The sequence below is a fragment of the Lepisma saccharinum genome, chromosome 17 (assembly GCF_977018435.1).
Source record: "Lepisma saccharinum chromosome 17, izLepSacc3.1, whole genome shotgun sequence".
Classification (NCBI taxonomy): Eukaryota; Metazoa; Arthropoda; class Insecta; order Zygentoma; family Lepismatidae; genus Lepisma; species Lepisma saccharinum.
The window spans coordinates 12,635,287-12,653,095 of NC_139245.1; the positions used below are offsets into that span (position 1 = coordinate 12,635,287).

The 17,809-nt window shown below is 37.5% G+C and overlaps 1 protein-coding gene across 1 annotated transcript in view; it reads right to left on the bottom strand.

Moving 5' to 3' along the window:
• The window catches only part of LOC146001785 (TBC1 domain family member 31), a 148,756-nt gene that overhangs the window by 38,921 nt on the left and 92,026 nt on the right, over positions 1–17,809 (bottom strand). The window contains exons 6-8 of the mRNA XM_083139505.1: positions 9,631–9,779; positions 3,729–3,888; positions 1,363–1,456 (exon numbers count right to left, since the gene is read on the bottom strand). Of these exons, the coding sequence (XP_082995631.1) occupies positions 1,363–1,456; positions 3,729–3,888; positions 9,631–9,779 (403 nt within the window). The remainder of the gene's footprint in view (positions 1–1,362; positions 1,457–3,728; positions 3,889–9,630; positions 9,780–17,809) is intronic.

Consider the following 17,809-nt stretch of genomic DNA (forward strand, 5'->3'; position numbering starts at 1 on the left):
GCCATACATTGTCATGATATTTGGTGATATATATCTTGAGGATGATATATTGTCACAATATTTGGTGATACATATCGTGGAGATAATATATCACCGATATGACAATATGGAAAAAATATCGTATCATGTGTGACGATAATTTCTTGACGATATATCATATCAAATTTCCGACATTGTTCTCCTATGCAAATCGGAGCATTCCAGGAGACTGAGGATACCACATGTGAAGTACACCAGAAAGCAAACGTTATGCACCCACATCCCTAGCCATCTACAATATGTAGTGAATTAAAATTTACAGTACAGTTTTGAGAAAAGCTATATTCTCTGTGACAGCCTTAATAACTGATGTTGTAGCAAAAAGTACAGCCCTAAATCTCAAAATCACTGACAAGGAAGGGCTACCAATATCGCTTTATTGACTGGACAAAGTGAAGGTGATTGATTAAGTTGGTGTTCTAAGTCCACTTTATGCCCAGTAAGGCTAATCGGGACTGGACCTACAGTTTAAAGTGGGATCCAAACCACGATGCACCTCCACCAGGAATTCAACCTGAGACCCCTTGATTAAAAAGCGATGATGTTACCACTGCGCCATCCGAGAGACCTAAAGGTGAGGGTGATGTTACTGCGATTTCCGCAGTAACAGCTATGGAGCAGATATATGTAAACCTGGCAAAAACTACAGGGTAGTCAAAATATCAGAAGTGAGAACAAAATTCTGTGAAAAAGTTGAATAAATTACTGATGCAAATACAATGTGAATTATGTTGGTGTATGAAAGTTATGCAGACAATTAAAATATTTCGGCTGCAATCTTTTAAATTAAGTCTTGTTTTAAATTGAAACCAAACAAAACTTCATTTGAAATCCACTTTCTGCTCTAAGAGGTTACAGCTTACAGTAGGATCCCAACCACTGTACTTTAAAATTAAAATAATATATAAAATATTTATAAATTTTAAAGTTGTTTTTAACTGTAACTACACCTTATCATGTTAAAATCTGACTCACCTAGTAGTAACCACAATAATAAAAATGTACAGCACATAACCCACAAGACACCAGACATTAAGTTAAAACTCTTTAAGAAACAAGCTGTGTTGAAAACGTTTGAGTTTTTATTTTTTAAGTTCACTTTATGTGAAGGAAGGCTAATTGGGACTGGGCCTACAGTTTAGAACAGGACCAAAATCACTATGAGCCTCCACCGTGGTATCGAACCCAGAGCCCCATGATTACAAGGCAAAGAGGTTACCACTATGCCATTGAATATGTTGAATATAAAATATTGAATAGGTTTTTACATCGTATGCAAAACAAGGATACTATTACAGGTTTATTAAACTGTAATATACTTACAAATACTACCATCTGTTTGGCTTTTCTTCACAACTGTGCATGTTTCTACATCCATAAACATAATCTCATGTAGTGCAGTCAGTACTGCAAGAATCTGGAACAAAATGGAGCAAATGCATAGGCGTAACTTGGTTAGGGCAAAATTTTCAGGTTACAAAATATGAAAGTGAAGGACAATTTTGCTAACCTCCTGGAACTTGAGGAATAAAGTACTGATGAGTATTTTTTATGATTGCACAAATGCAAGTTATTTAGCAAAATAGTCACAAGTTTGATTCTGCCCCCGAAGTTAATTCAAAAGTTTGATTCTGCCAACAAATTTAAGTCAAGTTTGAATATGCCCCCGAAGTTATTTCACAAGTTTGATTCTGTCCCTGAAGTTAAGTCCCATGTTTGATTCTGCTCCCTAAAGTTAAGTTCCAACTTTGATTCTGCCTCCGAAGTTAAGTCCCAACTTTGATTCTGCCCCCCGAAGTTAAGTTACAAGTTTGATTCTGCCAACAAATTTAAGTCAAGTTTGAATATGTCCCCGAAGTTATTTCACAAGTTTGACTCTGTCCCTGAAGTTAAGTCCCATGTTTGATTCTGCTCCCTAAAGTTAAGTTCCAACTTTGATTCTGCCTCCGAAGTTAAGTCCCAACTTTGATTCTGCCCCCCGAAGTTAAGTTACAAGTTTGATTCTGCCAACAAATTTAAGTCAAGTTTGAATATGCCCCCGAAGTTATTTCACAAGTTTGATTCTGTCCTTGAAGTTAAGTCCCATGTTTGATTCTGCTCCCTAAAGTTAAGTTCCAACTTTGATTCTGCCTCCGAAGTTAAGTCCCAACTTTGATTCTGCCCCCCGAAGTTAAGTTACAAGTTTGATTCTGCCATCGAAGTTAAGTCACAGGTTTGAATCTGCCCCCCAAGTTAAGTCACAAGTTTGATTCTGTCCCTGAAGTTAAGTCCCATGTTTGATTCTGCTCCCTAAAGTTAAGTTCCAACTTTGATTCTGCCTCCGAAGTTAAGTCCCAACTTTGATTCTGCCTCCGAAGTTAAGTCCCAACTTTGATTCTGCCCCCCCCCCCGAGTTGAGTCACAAGTTTGATTCTGCCCCCGAAGTTAAGTCACAAGTTTGAATCTGCACCTGAAGTTAAGAACCATGTTTGATTCTGCTCCCTAAAGTTAAGTTCCAAGTTTCATTCTGCCCCCAAAGTTAAATCCCAACTTTGATTATATCCCCTCGAAGTTAAGTCTCAAGCATGATTTTGCCCCCCCCCCCCCCCAAAGTTACGCCCATGAGCAAATGTAAACAACAAAATATCTAAAAACAGAATATATGGTCTTCAATATGCAGCAAATATATAATTTTCATTTTTGTAGTAAATACATATTAATTTTACATTAAAAAACTTTTACAAACCATGAAAGGAAACAATTTTGTTAAGAATCAAAACGTTAAAAAATATTTAGGAAAATTCTTGTCAGTAGCAATCAAGTATCAATATAACATTAACTAATAATGATAACCAATATACCAGCAATCCGATATATAAAATTGCAAATATTCTGTAAAAAAAAACTTACATGAATCATTCACCATTTACCTCACCTTAGGGGGGAAAAGTTAAAGATCTACTTTTATATTAATTAAAAAAAATTAAAATGTTAGGATATTGCAATATGTCACAGGATATTTATAGAAATATCAGATTGGTGGAATTATTAGTAAACTGTTGAAAGCAGGGAAAGTGCTGTTTATGATATTAAAAAGTGAATGAAACAAAATGTTTACTGCAAATAAACATTTAGAGAAAGTGAAACAGAGTACAAGTGAACATTTTGTGATGAATGAAAATTTGAATTTTTGCTTTCTCTGCCGTTTTTGGCTAATTCTGGAGATGAGAATAAGTGATATTCAGATAAAATTGCTGAACGGACACTTACAAAGAACACCCATGCCCAGCGTGGGACTCAATCCAAGGAACGTCAGTGGTGAGATCAAAAAATCAATCACTTAGCTCGCTCCACAACAAAGTTGGTGAACCTGAATGATGAATTCACCTGCTAAATTAACATATGTAACTTGACAGCTCTGATGCTTTTAGTCTTAGAAGAGAAACCTGCGTGTTTAGAAATTCATTTTAGAAAAAAAGAAGAAGGGCACATAAATTTGGCCGTTGTCCATAAAAATAACAAAATGGCTTCTAATATACAGTGCAGCCCCGATTTTTCATGAAAAAAATCGTATCGTCTATCGCAAATCGTTAAAAAAAATCCTCGGCTTTAGATTTTCCTGAATTTTAAGTATTTTCAGCTGGAGGCCCTGAAAAACGTAATATCGAGGCTTCACTGTATAAGCATTAAGAATAAATATCTATTGATACCTTGTTAGCACCTCCATCAAAATGTTGTGGGACAAATTGGATCTGCCTAACGCCTATCATGTTTCCTGGCAACACCACCTTTTTAGTCATTGACCACGTATCTACATTATATACAACTAATGAGGAATGATGACCAGCCAAAACCATTGCTCTGCCATCCCTACAATTCAAAAGCAGAGAAATATTATAAAAATATATAGGCCCTACTATAGAAAATACGGGCATATTTCAATTTCCAATGGACAGATGAAAAGCAAGACTACATTCTATAATTTAGTTAGAAGTATTTAAAAGGTGAGTTGTGTCCTTTCATACCACATTTTGTTACAAAATTAACGGAAAAAAAACAACTCAAATGCAAAAATTGTTTTTAAGTTCATTTTAAATGCTCAGATTGACCAATCAAGTTTAAAGTGGTACCTGATTGATTGATTGATTTGTGGTTTTAAGTTCACTTTATGCACAGAAAGGCTAATCGGGACTGGACCTACAGATTAAAGTGAGATCCAAACCACTGTGCCATGTGCCTCCACTGCGTATCGAACCCGGGACCCCTTGAAAGTGGAACCTGAATCAGTGTGCAATGTGCATCCACTAAGATTTGAACCAAGGTCCCTTAATTAAACTCATACTTTACTCAACTTGAGAGTTGTTTTGCAGACCATAACTGACTGGTCTAGGTTATACTGTAAAATATTAAAAATCTTGGAACTTTTGATAAATTATACATGAAATTCATGTTGAGGGGAATAAACAACGCGGTTGATAATACAAGACGTAAGCGAGTTACTAAAGATATATCCGCAAAACTTACTTGTAAATGTTCTATTAATTTCGGTGGCCTCTGCACCATCCACTTGAAAACTTGATGCTTTACTGTTAGGTTGACTTCAGATTCCTGTTGTTGTTTCCTCGACTACCACTAGGAGTGCTAGTGTAGCCATTTTGTCTGCTGCGTGCGATGGGTTTGAGCTGTTGTAATAGCGGGAGCCAAACATGATGAGCCTGACCACTGTCGATATTCAGCTCGTGCGGAAAGTACATAATTGCATGCGTCTCTTTGATTTTGGTATCAATTAGGGTGCGTGATGTATGCCTAACTGAAACTTTTTGGATCCTGTATTTGTTGAACTTGAGGTGCCTTGCTAGTCCGGTAGTGGGTTGGGATTTATTTTGCGTCTGCTAAGTGCTGCTGTACACGCTCGTTAACAGATCACGCTACACTGGCAGATCCATCACCGAAATTAATAGAACATTTACAAGTAAGTTATGCGGATATGTCTTGAGTAACTTGCTTACATCTTATATACATGAAAACACAGAATGAAAATTTAAAATATTTACAATAATGCAATAATTGCAGGTGAATCTAAAATTGTATAAAAACAAAAATTGTGTTTTAGCATGGTAAAATTAGATTGTATAATAATTGTAATTTATTGTAATATACCTTTCCTTTCTTTAAATTCCATTCTAACATTTAAACGTATCACCGAATGCCTTTCCTACCCTGATGAACCAAGTTTGTTTTATTTAATTTCATTTCTAAATTTTAAATAAATGGTTAATTCTTCCTGACATTTTGCTTGCAGAAGATACCAAAATTTTCCTTCTCTGCCATGAGAGCTAGTTAAATCCTTCTTGCTAATTCTGCTTTTCTGCATAGATTTTCTCCATGTGGTCCTGTACAGAGAAACTGGTATGAAGCCAGAAAATCTTCATGTGTTTATTGATTGGTTTATTTTACTTCCCCTTTCTGCCATTTTTTGCTAATCGGGGAAAATAGGACGAATGGCGATCAGATGAATGAAGGAACACAAACATATATAGACGACATAACATGAGCCCCTAGGAGGATTATACTGGCCTTGAGGAGTACAGATGCCACGGTCTCACTGGTCTGCAAAATGCAGTCCAGGGTGTATTACATGAAAGTGAGAATGGCATTTCCATATGCCATGGATTTGTAAAGGAAATGTCTAAATTACAATGTTTCTAATCATAGGCAAAACTTACTGCAATCACTCAGTTACATACGTTACCTTCGGGAACAAATGAACCATTCATGTTCTGCAAGAAACATTTGAAATTTTATAAGTAGACTAGCTGATTGCCTGGCATTGCCCGGGTATTTATTTATCTTAATGTTCTATTAGACAGAAATATAATGAATTCTAACTATAGTGTATATTGAACTTGGAGTTCAAAGGCATTGGGAGTGTCCCTATTCATCTCAGCGGTCCCGAAAACTATAGATTCCACACTAATATCGGTCATATTACATGTCACCCCCTTCCCACACCCACCCCTAGGGGGTGCCACAGGTGTCTTGGAGTTGACAGCATTGGGAAAGTCACTACGCATTTCAGCGGCCCCGAAAACTATGGATTCCATAGGAATATCGGTCATATTACATGTCACCCCTTTCCCTCCCCCCACCCCTAGGGGTGCCAGAGGTGTCTTGGAGTTGAACCGCATTGGGAGTCACTATTCATTTTAGCGACCCAAACAACTATGGATTCCCGTTTTCGATTATTTTTACGTCACCCCTTCCCACTACCACCCCTAGGGGTGCCAGGGGTGTCTTGGGAGTTGAATGGCATTGGGAGTGTCACTATTCATCTTAGCGACCCCGAAAAGTATGGATTCCACGCTAATATCGGTCGTTTTACATGTCACCCCCTTCCCACCCCCACCGTAAGGGTGCCAGGGGTGTTTCAATTATTTTTACATGCTGTACCTTCCCACCCCCACCCCTAGGGGTGCCAGGGGTGTGTTACCCCTCCCCCCATAGGATTTCTTTCCAGATTGTAAGTAATATGTGTACCAAGTTTGGTCATCATGAATGTCACCAATTAGCTTAGAGACTACAAAAACTATGGATTCGACACTAATCTAAGCCAAGCGTCAGGTTAACCTTGCAGCAGGTTTTCGCATATGTAGATCCAAACGTGCGCGCAAGAATATAATTCCACTGAGACGGGTTCTATTCCGACACAACTGCATACTTGCAAGAAAACAGTTATTTAATTTGTAAAATACAGACAAAATAATACATCCATTAGCAGGTATGTACTTGATCGGTTGCAATCACTGTGCAGACGAACTTGGATCCGCAGATTCGCCAACTGGAGTTTGTATTGAGCTGGGGAATCCCTGAAGCCCAAGTGCGAGTCGAGCAAGACTGAATACGTTGCAGAGCGTGTGGAATCCGTGAAACCAGTGTTGCACATCCCACTATTTTAACCCTATGTTTATTGTGATTAATAATCGTGCTATACATCGGCGAGAATGGCTGAATCAAGCAAGGTCTCCTGTTCAGCGAGTGTTATTGTGGGCTTCATCCGAAGGAAAAAACTCTTCAAATCAAGCAAGTTGTTTAAAATGCATAATCCTCCTTACGGAAACAAGATCAAAGTAAAACAGGGCGTGAGGTGATTTGCCGTCAATGGGCGCACGAACTGTATCCCGGGTGTTGAATGATTTGCGGTTTGAGTTTAGGAAGAGGAAACGATTGTTTGTTGTTTGACTACAAAAGAATGTCCCCGGTATTAAAAGATATCCCCGTGAGAAGAAACATGTTTATTATTTGGACCAGACGTGCTTTAACTCTGGGAGGGGCGTGGGCGTTATATTGATTTTTTTAATATATATATATCACCATGCAAAACCACCGCCAGGGCTGAAGAAACCGACGAGAAAGGGAGAGGGGAAGGGGGAGGCTTATTGTTTCACCCACTGACGGCAATGACGTCTTTGTTGAAGGCGCATATATTTACTGTTCCATGCAAGGAAAGGGATGGATGATTTGCAAGAAATGAACAGACCAAGATTTGAATCCTGGTTTAGTGAAGTGATTCATAAATTGTAACCAGAATAATAGCAGCAGACAATGCACCTGATTGCATATATCCACAATAACAAATCATACTTTTTTTTTTCTGGTATAACTTGAAGTGCGTGTGTCTTACAGTAACAAAGGTTTTCATAAACGTATTTTTTTATAAACCAAAAACAATAATTTGTCATTAAATTCAAGAGGGGCCTGTCGTTGTTTTCTTATATCTTTGTTTATTTTTATTTTTGCGTGCTCGAAAGATACACACATGCTCATGGGCGTCCGGAAGGGGGGGCAAGGGGGCCGTTCCCTCTCTGGAAAATGCAAGTCAACCAAAAATTATGTATTTCACACATATAATTTCATTTTAGCCACAATAATATGTGTTAATTATTGCATTAACACAATAAATTCAAATTTAAGCAATGTTATTAGGGAACTACACTCTTTTGGGGGAAATGTGACTTGTTTGCCCCCCTGGGAAAAATACTCTCATGTTTCGAAGATATTTCGCATTTATATTAAGTAATGACACATTTTTTTAAATAATTTATGCACCGAAAGTACTTCTAAAATGTTATGTTTCAGGAGACAAAAAGAAACACAAATATATTCCGCTTGACATACATGCGGGTTTTGATGTGTTGTGCGGTTGGCAATACTGTGGATTTTCTCAGTGTCTGCGATGTAAGCAGCTCGGCGGTTGAGGCAAGACTGGCACGGAAGATTCTGAGCTCAGTTCTCGCGCGGATTGATACATAAAACCTGCTGCAAGGTTAACCTGACGCTTGGCTTAGGTCATTTTTGACATTTTACTTTTCACCTCCTCTCACCCCCCATCCCGATAGGTGATGAACTTGGAGTTGAACGGCATTCGGAGTGTCACTATTCATCTTAGCGACACCGAAAACTATTTATTCCACACTAATATCGGTCGTTTTTGATTATTTTTACGTCAGCCCCTCACACCCCTAGCAATGCCAGGGGTGTCTTACCCCCACAGTATTTCTTTCGTGATTGCAAGTGATATGTGTACCAAGTTTGGTTGAAATCGCTCCAGGCGTTCGAGAGTTATGCTGGAACACACACACACATACATCCATTTTTATATATTAGAACAAGAAGATTAGTTATCAGAATCAGTCAATTTTATATCAGTAATGGTATCAGTATTGCCAAAAAATTCATTTCAGTTCTTTCTGATACTAATACAATACAAAACTAATTCAAGAATAAAACAACATTTCTGTATTTATAATTACGGACTAAGATTACAGGTTTGTTAAACACCTTTTCACACTGTATTACAGTGCAAAAAATTACCGTATACCTCTGAATGCAAGACAACTCTGAATCCAAAACGACTCCCTTTTCCAACAAGGGATTACAGAAAAACTAATTTCAAAAGTTACAATGGTTCCCTTATTACAAGTAACTGAAGGAGACAATAATAATACCGGTACACAAAATATAAAATCAGATACAGACATCCCTTAGTCAGATACAGATCCCACTTAGTCCTCCTCACTGGAATGGTCCACAGAATCTGCAGTGTCACTTAATGGAAGTTCGTGGTTCTGTTCAGTAAAGAAAAACTCCACATCATATGCCGCAAAAGCAAGATGACCCCATACTTCTGGGCACAAAAATTGCGGCAAAAAAACTCATCTTGGATTCAGAAATATACGGTATATTTCAAGTATATCATATACAGAAGAAATATCTTCACACTGTTGAGAAACAGAACTTTACATATGGACACAACAGTAATTAATCTATAATGCAAAATAAACATATACCTAAAGCTTATATCTTCAACATGATAATGTCCAACATTTTGCTGGAAATTATGCAATTTTCATCAACTTTGTACTAAAACTATGCGTTTCAAAGGTATTTTGTCACATTATTGATATCTCATAGGTAAATCTAAGTATATTTTTATAAGGCCAGTCTCGGGCATAATGATATGGTTGCAATGTAATATGTGTATGCTTTAAGACTAGACACTATTGAACACACCCCAGAATTAGGTGATAGTTGCATTAAAGTGAAAACAGTTACCTCGTGAAGGCAATAGACTTTAGTTGCATATTCCTCCATAAGTCAGGTGACAATTTCTTCAGACACTCGAGGTTTTCAAAATTCCACACATATATTGCATCGTCCTGAAAGCAGGCTAAAACATAGTCTGTTGCTGGCATAAATAAAACCTGAAACAAAGTGTGTGCATGACTGTCTTAGCAATTGGCTTGTACACTCACATTGCTTTAAATTTACATATCTCATTTAGTTTATAAATAGAACATACTGATATGAATATTTTGCAAGAACTGAAAAAGTACAAATAAACTTTGCAGGTGATAACTGATATTGTAGAATATAAATAAAATTGTTAATGTTTTGTGAAGAACCTGAATGGCTTATTCAGCCCCTTAATTAATGCAAGTAGCCAGATAAGAATGATAGGTAAGCAAATGTGCCGAGTATTTAGACATTTAAACAAAACTTAGGGCCGGTTGCACCATCTCCGCTTAACGTCTTATCCCCCACTTAACACCATTTTGCGGTTGTTCAATGTCCGCCTAATGTTAACTAGCACTTAAAGTCCCGTGTAACGTAAGTGGCGGTCGGGGCTCCGCCTAACGCGTTAAGTGCCAGGTAAACATGGAAAAGCAGTACACTGTGCAGCCAACAGATATGTGCAGCACCTAGTATAATCTGTGTTTACACTTTTATAGTTGATAAAATGGCAAAGTCTCGATCAGCTGTTGCAAATTGCGAAAGTTTGCTGCATATTTTGCATTACCAAATAACAGCAAAATAAGGCGGATTTGTTAATTATCCCAGGAACGGCAATAAATAAAGCAACGTTTGTAAATATATGTGTAGAAATGAATATTAGATGGTCATTTTCGTGTGTGTTCCGAAAATGTTGTATATTGATATTAGCATTAGCAGTTTCACTGTAATTTCGTATGTAGGATTTGAGTGCATGCGGGTACAGAAAATAAAACCAGGTTAAAGTAATGCGTTTGATGCTTGCAAAATTGTATTAAAATGCCGTTCCAAATAAATGAATGTGTGTTTGCTGTAACAATTTCTTTCAACGAAACGCAATACACGAAATGTACACCATGCATCAGTTGCTTTTTCGCAATCCTGGTAATTTGTAATCTTTAAGATTAAAACACGTGTAATATTATTAGAGTCACTTCCGTCGCCATTGGTGTGAATGTAACATTGCAAATAAACAAGTAATGTGTTGTTTCCGAATAACAACTGGCAAAGAATGCACACGTATAATATTTAGCAGTAGCTACTCTTACCGTCCAGTTCATACATATGTACGTACAAGGAACAATTTCCGAATGGTGGTGTGTTTTTTACAAACACACACATTTACAATAATAACCTTGCAAGAAACTACATACCTAGTAGTACATAAGACGTAATACCAATCTTTTAAGAAACGTATTCTTTGTATATGTGTGATTTTGTATGTTAACTTCCAAAATTGGCAAAAAAAAAGTTTACTGTTAACAAGCATCCTTACGATGTTGACATGCATGTACAAGGAACAATTTCCTACTGGTTTTGTACTTAACCTAACCAACCCTACCCTAATATTCATGGGAGAGCATAAGACGTAAATGCCAAAGTTTTTTTTCGGTATTTACTACTTAGAGGAAACGTTTTATGCGAAGTAACATATTTTTAATTACATTGTGCGAGATTTTGTACTTTAACTTTAAAACTGGCAAAGAATAATAATAATAGAGATAGGTACAGCAGTATCTTTACGGCGTTGATACGTATATACAAGGAACAATTTCCAAATGGTGTTACGTTTCGTAGATACAAAGAAAATGCACCATTGTAATAAACCTTGCACGAATCTACATGCCTGAAGATGCATAAAACATGCACTCAAGTTTTTTCTGTTTTTTTTTTAACATTCATATGCAATACACATGATCTTGTATTTGATTTTTCAAAATAACTGGCCTAAAAAGACGAGCGGCTAGGGGCAGCATTAGCACCTTGGGAAATACATGCTAACAACACCAAACCTGGCCTGCCTAACCTATCCACGTAGGCATACAATAGCATAAATAAGCATGTAAATAGGTTTGACAAATTATAATTTGTTTATTTAAGCTATTATATACATACGTGGATAGGTTAGGCAGGCCATGTTTGGTGTTGTTAGCATGTATTACCCAAGGTGCTAATACTGTCCCCTCCCTATCCGCTCGTCTAAAAAGGACCACAACTTGTACGTATGTACAATGTATATTTTCCTGGTGAATATTACTGTTTTTTTGTAATGAAATATATACGTTCTTGCATTGCACTAGCATATAACGTTGCACGAAATTACCTATCTGAAAGTATATACAGCCTGGAGTTTCTTCTTTTTTCTTAATAAGAATAAAACATGCGTACATACATTACTACGGTACTTTACATTACTATTTGATTCTTCCTTTTGTGCTAAGATGATAGTAATTCCCAAAATGTACCTTGTACATGGAACCGTTGATTAACGATTTTTTTTGTGCTATTCGAATTTGTTTTGAATACAAAAATTTAACTTTCATCTGCATCGTTAACCAACTTTCACAAAAGCTGCATTATAAATAAAGAAGAAACCTATAAGATGGTCAACGTTGATAATACTAATACTCGCTATTCGCTAAAGAAGGGGTTACGGATTGATAAACTATTAACAGAAACGAATGATAAATTAGTAAGAGCAGAATAGAAGATTGCTCTTCTCATTCCGTATATTTACACAAACTCAGATATGTCAGCCTTGCACTAAAAATTGAATAAATGTAACTTGCATTTGTTACGACTTCGTAAAATTTTGGTCACTGTTTAGTAGTGTTTAATATTTTTAAAAAAGTGACCGTATGTCTTACTGAAAGATATGACGAGGAATATTCTTTTTTGCATAATGTTAATTGGAGTACGTGAAAAATAAATTGAAAATTTTGTAAGCTTCCCACTACTTCGAAAGATTACGGGTTATATTGTATCATATAACATACATTTGATATTATATGAGAGTACGACACATGCATTACCTACTTCTATCAGCTGCTTCATTTTATTGCAATAAATATTTAGTTTTTTTAAAACATATTTCAATATTTCAGTTGAAAAAGCATGCCTTTGGAATTGACAAGCAGACATTAGCACGTAATAAACAAACAAAACACAACTTTCTCCAGTTTCTGTTGTCGTACGGCAAGCAGGAGAAAGTTCCACCTTACAAGGCGGAGGATAAAAATGCTTGGTGCAACCCACCGCCGCCTAAATCTCCCACATGTCGTTATCCAGCACTTTGTAAAGTGGCAGATTGAGTGGCGATGGTGCAACCGGCCCTTAGGTACACAAATTATACTTAAAATTCATTATAAAAATTACAAAATGCAAAAATTTTGCACTAAATTATAGGTTATTTCTAGAAATACGAGGGGCGTTCAAGTCAATCGGGGACTTTTTTTTTTCCAGGTTTAAATAGACGCCTAGGCTGGAGGTTTTGTATGCAGTAGGATCTGGCAACTGTGTGCTGTTACTGGTAGGCAGCGCTCATATCCCACGCTTCTGCATAGACCGTTATTCAAGATGACGGACAACAGTGTGAACGTCTACATGGAACAGCGTGTTGTGATGAAGTTTTTAGTGAACGAGGACAGAGAACCTGCTGAAATTTACAGAAGACTTCAGGCTCAGTACGGTGATGAGACACTCAGTCGCAGTAAGACATTTGAATGGTGTAAGCGCTTCAAAGATGGCCCTATCTCTATTACTGACGATCCCGGTCGTGGTGGATCACAGCCCACGGCAGTCATTCCTGGGAACATTCAGCGCGTGGAATGTGTAATTTGGAATAAACAGGGGATTACTCACGTTGATTTTTTTACCCCATGGTGTCACTATCAACAGTGAGTATTACTGCCGTGTTCTGCGTGATGTGCATAAGAGTTTATGGAAGAAACGTTCGGGTTTCATCACAAAGGGTGTTCTCTTTTTGCAAGACAATGCACGACGGCATACCGCTCAACGCACATTCCAAACATTCCAGGAAATCGGCTGGGGGACATTACCACCCCCACCCTCTATAGTCCTGACGTAGAGCCAGGTGATTTTCACCTGTTTGGCTCCCTGAAGGAATTCCTTGCAGGAAAACATTTCAACACTGATGATGAAGTGAAGAATGCTGTCCTACAATGGTTCCGCCGTAATGATAAATCTTTCTATGCCGAATCATTCCAGGCGTTAGCTAAACTCTGGGATAAGTGTATAACTCTAGCAGAAGGTTATGTGGAAAAATAAATCCAGTTACCACACTTTGAAATTTGTTCTTCTATTTCTTAAAAAAAAAAAGTCCCCGATTGACTTGAACGACCCTCGTATCTTATTGATAAAATTATTGGGAATGTTGCCAATACACAGATATCCTTCAATCGGGTAATACTAACAGAATATTGATTGATTTGCCCCAGCCCTAAAATTTACCAAGACATAACAATTTGTTTATCCAAATTTTGATGAGAAGGCACTGGAATATACTGCCCATAAAGAATTACAGTAATTCAATACAATACAATAAGCATAATACGTTACTAATAAAGTTACAATGGGCCTCCATGATGTGGCAATGTTGTCAGCTTGTAATCACAGGGTCTTAGATTCGATAACTGGTGGAGGCTCATAGTGGTTCGGATCTCACTTTAAACTGTAGGTCCAGTCCCAATTAGCCTATCTGTGCATAAAAGTGGACTTAAAACAAAATGCAATCAAACCCTAAAGATTGCAGGAAATATGTTATGTGTACACAGTTGTATCATGAGGAATTGCTAGGGTATGTAAAGAAATATTGATTAAAGTATTTTCTGCAACTTTAAGCTAACCGCAAAGGTTAGTATGAACAATTACATGAAATTGGTGAGAAAATAATCAAAAATCAACATTCATATCATCTTCATAGTTGCAATTAGCCAAATTGGCAGAAAAATTAACAAGGTGGTTACTCTAATGCTACGAATAGTTCCTTTTATGCGAAAAATCTGCATTATACTCCATGAGGCCTTAAAAAGATCGCTTCGCAGGCTTGCAGCAGACGACAATATTTATTTATTTTATTTATTTATTTATTAAACACTACAGGCAAATGCCCAGTTACAGTGCTTTGAGGTTAACTGAGTTCAGTTTACATACATATTGACAAAACAAGTAATTAAAAATTGGTAAGAGAAAACAACAAAGACAAGTAGAAAATAACTACGTATAAGACGGAACAGAATAATCATTACATAACAACAATATATAATACAAGGGTGGTATATCATAAAGTATACAACATATTTGGTTACAATGCTATTATATACAGGGTTCACATAATAAGTTTGCTTTTAGGTCTAAATAGATCAATGTCAGGGGTATTATTGGAGACTATATTGTACAACGCGCACATCCTCCTCATGGGATCCATTTCAGCCATCCTGGTTCTACCGCGTGAAATTTTAAAGAGGTCATTTCTGGGTCTTAATTTTGAGCATGGAACGTAAAAGTTTATTTTTGCGAGAAGTGCGGAGGAGTCTGTTTTTCCATTGACAAGTTTCGAAAGGAATGTTAACTGGTGCATCTGTCTTCTTTTTTCAAGGGACGGGACACTCAGCATGTTGCGTAAGATGTCACCCGAAGTGAATTTTGGATAAATGCCATCTAATTTATATACTAAATACCTTAAGAATTTATTTTGGAGTTTTTCTATTTTTTCGATTTCCTTTATAAATAACGGGTCCCAAACGACTGAGGCATATTCAAGTTTTGATCTGACAAACGTATAGTAAAGTAGTAAAAAGGTTTCTTTTTTCTTAAACTGGCTACACATTCTCATCACAAATCCTAGGTTCCTGTGCGCTTCACTGAGGATGCGCGCAGTGTGTGTCTGGAAATTTAAAACTTTGTCAAATGTGACTCCAAGATCAGTTACAGTATTCTCTCTTAGGATTTCTACGTTGGAAATGTTATATGAATATTGGATGGGATGTTTGTTACGTGTGAATGACACTAGTTTGCATTTCTTGAGATTGAGATTAACCTTGTTGTTCTTGCACCAATCAAGTACTTCGTTAAGTTCGTCTTGTAATTTCGTACAGACGTGACCACTTTTAATTTGTTTGAAAATTTTGACATCGTCAGCAAAGATGAATTTTTCGGAGTTTTTTAGTGCATCTGGTAAATCGTTAATGAAAATCAAGTACAGCAGGGGGCCTAGGTTCGAACCTTGGGGGACACCGGAGCTGGCTACGTAATAGGAGGACCTTAGTCCTTGGTGCATGACATATTGTCGTCTATTCTGTAAATATGAAGCAAGTAGTTTTATAAGTTGCGGGGAGAGGCAGATGTAAGCTAGTTTCTGAATTAAAGTATCGTGGTGTACAGTGTCGAAGGCCTTTGAAAAGTCCGTGTATATTACGTCGACCTGTCCTTTATCGTCAATAGTTGACGCAACGTAATTTGTTAATTCGACGAGATTAGTCACAGTTGAACGGTTTTGTACAAATCCATGCTGGTGTGGAGAAAGGATAGGTTTGACATGAGAGTAAATATGATTATAAATTATTTGCTCAAACAGTTTAGCTGGAGCTGACAGTTTCGCGATTGGTCTGTAGTTACTTATGTCTGTCTTATCTGCTGCTTTGGGGATTGGACAAATCTCCGTCGTTTTCCAACTTGCGGGGAATTTTTCTGTTTTCAAGATTAAATTAAAGAGGGTGTGGAGAGGGAACTTGAGCGCCTCTGAGCAACCTTTAATAACGTAGGGGGGGATTAGGTCCGGTCCAGCTGCTCTTTTTGGTTTGAGTTTCTTGATGGCTTTTTCGATTTCTTTTAGGGAGATTTCTGTGATGCTTAAGAGACTAAGTTGGGATTTCGGGAGCGCGTTCGTACGTGTGGTTTCGTAAGAGGACGGTTCCGCGGAAAAGACAGATTCGAAATAAGTAGCATAAACATTCTGGATGTTATTGTTATCGATAGGTTCACCATTGAGTTTGGTTGGTTGGGCTGGTGGATTCTTCCTTTGATTCTTAACTAAAGACCAAAATAGATTTGGGTTGCGAGTCAGATTAGCTTCGCAGCTGTTAAGGTAGTTTTGGTAAGCTTTGTTTATTTCCGCTTTTAATTTCGTTCTTAGGGCTTTAAAGTTAGCTTCATGATACCCTACATTCCCTTGTTTTTGTTTCCATTTTTTATGATGGTGCGACTTGATCTTTATACCTTTTATAATATCTAGCGTGAACCAACATGGGTACTGATTAGAATAAGTTGAGCGGGAGAATGGGACGCATTCATCAAATATACACTTAATTATTTCATAAAATTTGTCCACTGCAAGATCGATATCTTTGTATTTATGTAATTGTTCCCAGTTAGCCGATTTAAATTTGTGAAACATACTGACGAAATCAGCTTTCTTAAAATTGTATCGCTTAATACTCGACTTTGAAGTTTTACGCTTAGGCTTGGGGCGTGGTACATTTATTCCTAGGGGTGGGTGGTGAGTATCTTCCGGCACCAGTGCATCCTGCCGGAGTATCGTTACGTTATCTATATTTGTTAGGACTAAATCTAGGGTTTTACCGTTGGCATTTTGTATAGTATTTAAAGTCACCAGCGATGAGCAATGGGGCCCCTAGAGGACAATGTGCGGTTATGTGGGAGAACAAAGTTTCATATACCGGTAGGGGTGATGACGGCTGGATGTATATTACAGAAATATAGATGGCATGTGCATGTTCCGGTTTTAATTTTATAATTACACAGTCTATGGTTTGTTCAGTTAACGGTAAATCCACCAGTTCAGGGCAATGTTCTTTCTTTACACCAATAAGAACACCACCTCCTAGGGTTTTCCCGTTTTCTCGTGGGTTGCGGTCCGATCCGGGGGTGTGTCTACGAGAACCAATCAGGTACGCGAATGAGCGAGCCCGGTTGCCACAGCTAGCTTGCTGCACCCTTCTGGAAGGGTGAGTAACCTCTGCCTCTTGCTACCTCGGCCTGTTTATTCAACTAAGGAGCAGACGACACGAGAGTATCGGCAACAACAGTGTACGAGCGACGTCCGCTGTTAGCCCGCGAAGTGCTCTTTCTAAGGCCTCCTGCAGTATAATGCACGAGAGTTCATTAAATTATTATTTGTATTAATTTGTTCACAAAAATGATG